General features: G+C 51.9%; 1 protein-coding gene across 2 annotated transcripts in view; it reads left to right on the forward strand.

Annotated features, from left to right (window-relative positions):
• Positions 1–1901, forward strand: part of Sirt2 (sirtuin 2) — a 24899-nt gene that overhangs the window by 17408 nt on the left and 5590 nt on the right. For both annotated transcript variants that reach the window (XM_021166051.1, XM_021166052.1), the window contains one exon: positions 988–1117. In XM_021166051.1, coding sequence (XP_021021710.1) covers positions 988–1117 — 130 coding nt within the window. The remainder of the gene's footprint in view (positions 1–987; positions 1118–1901) is intronic.

Consider the following 1901-nt stretch of genomic DNA (forward strand, 5'->3'; position numbering starts at 1 on the left):
GTGCTCCCCTGTCATGCAGCATCCCTGAGTGCAGGGTGTGGCGGTGCTCCCCTGTCATGCAGCATCCCTGAGTGCAGGGTGTGGCGGTGCTCCCCCGTCATCCTGGCACTCTGGAGGGAGGTTCTCCAGTTTGAGGCAGTCTCAAAAAACCATTTCCCCCCCAAAGAAACAAATAAGTCATTCTCTTGTTTTATTTATTCATATTACATTATTTAGTGTGTGTAAAGTTTAGCTGACAACTGAAGGGAAGGCGTTTGCTTCTACCATGTGATGTCCGGGGCCCAAAGCCACGTTGCTATGTTGGTAGCAAAGACCATTGCCAGCTGAGCCATCTTGTCAGCCCTTACTGTGGCTTTTCCAGACAGGTGCTAGTCTTGTCCCAGCTTGCCTGAATCTCACCCTGTTCCTCAGGCTAGCCTCACCTTTACAGCAGTCTAGAATTATAGGCATGGCCTACCATGCCTGGCTTTATTTACTTATTGCTTATTTATTTCACTTTTTTGAGGCAGGTCTTCCCATGTAGCCCTGGCTGGCCTGACATTAGCTATGTAGCCTCAGCTGACTTTAAACTTAAAGCTGTCCTCCTGCCTCAATTGCAGGGCTTATAGGCAGTCACCACCACTGCTGACCTGATTCACTTTATTTATGTTAATGCTTGGCCAGAGCTGTCACATACAAGCTACTCAGGTGGGATCCCCACAAGGATGCCACATCTGAGGGAGATGCTGAAGATAGATACATTTATTGCAATAAATGTGTGGCAAATGGAGGGAATGTGCGTGGCTCTCTAACAAAAGAACTTCTCTGAAAAATAGAGGCAGTGACCCAAGTTTGTAGAATATCCCATGGGCATCCTTTAGCAACCTTCTGTGGCCCCACTGGGGAAGCGGGCATGTTCCATATATCCTCACCCTTCCTCATCCCCTGCATGCCACTTCTCAGAGCCACCAGGGCTGGCTGTCTTCCTGACCTCCCCTCCCCCTCCAGAACATAGACACGCTGGAACGAGTGGCGGGGCTGGAGCCCCAGGACCTGGTGGAGGCCCACGGCACCTTCTACACATCACACTGTGTCAACACCTCCTGCAGAAAAGAATACACGATGGGCTGGATGAAAGGTGAGGCTGGGGGAGGGGAGGCTCTCACTGCTTGTCTGCCATAGCCAGCCTCCAAGGGCTGGGCCCCAGTGCAGTCTGCTCCATTCTTTGTCTCTTGCTAGTCAGTGAGTTGGTTGGTTTCCTCTGAGGCTAGGCTTCCCTATGTAGCCCAGGCTGGCCTGGAGCTTGCACCTCTGCCTCAGCCTCTCTAGTACTGAGGTTGCTTGCAGGCATGCACTAAGGTACCCAGCTGTCTTGCTTTTTATGGTAGCTGTAGAAGCCTCAAGGATTCAAGGTGACAGCAGGTCTTTGCTCCCATGCCACCCCTCTGCTGGGCTGTCATCCATATGAACCGCAGAGCACGGCCAGCCCGTGTGGACTCCATGTAGACTCACGTCCTCGATGGGTCACACAGCCTGTGTCTCTGAGGTGTTTACTATCTATCTTACATGGCAGACACGGCTACCTTCTGAGGAAGGCATTGCACAGTGGAACCTTCTGAGACGAGGAGGCCTGTGTCTACATCCAACATGGCTTCACTTGCCCCATATGCCTACTGAAGCAAAGTGTCTAATCTCTGCTGCCACCATGTGGGTCCCAGGAACTGAACTCAAGCTGTCAGGCTTGAGGATGGAGCTTTTTACCGTCTGAACCACCTCGCTCGCCCAAAACAGTTTAATTTTTATTTTTTTAAAGATAGGGTCTCTAGGCCGGGCGTGGTGGCGCACGCCTTTAATCCCAGCACTGGGGAGGCAGAGGCAGGTGGATTTCTGAGTTCGAGGCCAGCCTGGTCTACAAAGTGAGT

Source organism: Mus caroli, chromosome 7, assembly GCF_900094665.2.
Source record: "Mus caroli chromosome 7, CAROLI_EIJ_v1.1, whole genome shotgun sequence".
NCBI lineage: Eukaryota > Metazoa > Chordata > Mammalia > Rodentia > Muridae > Mus > Mus caroli.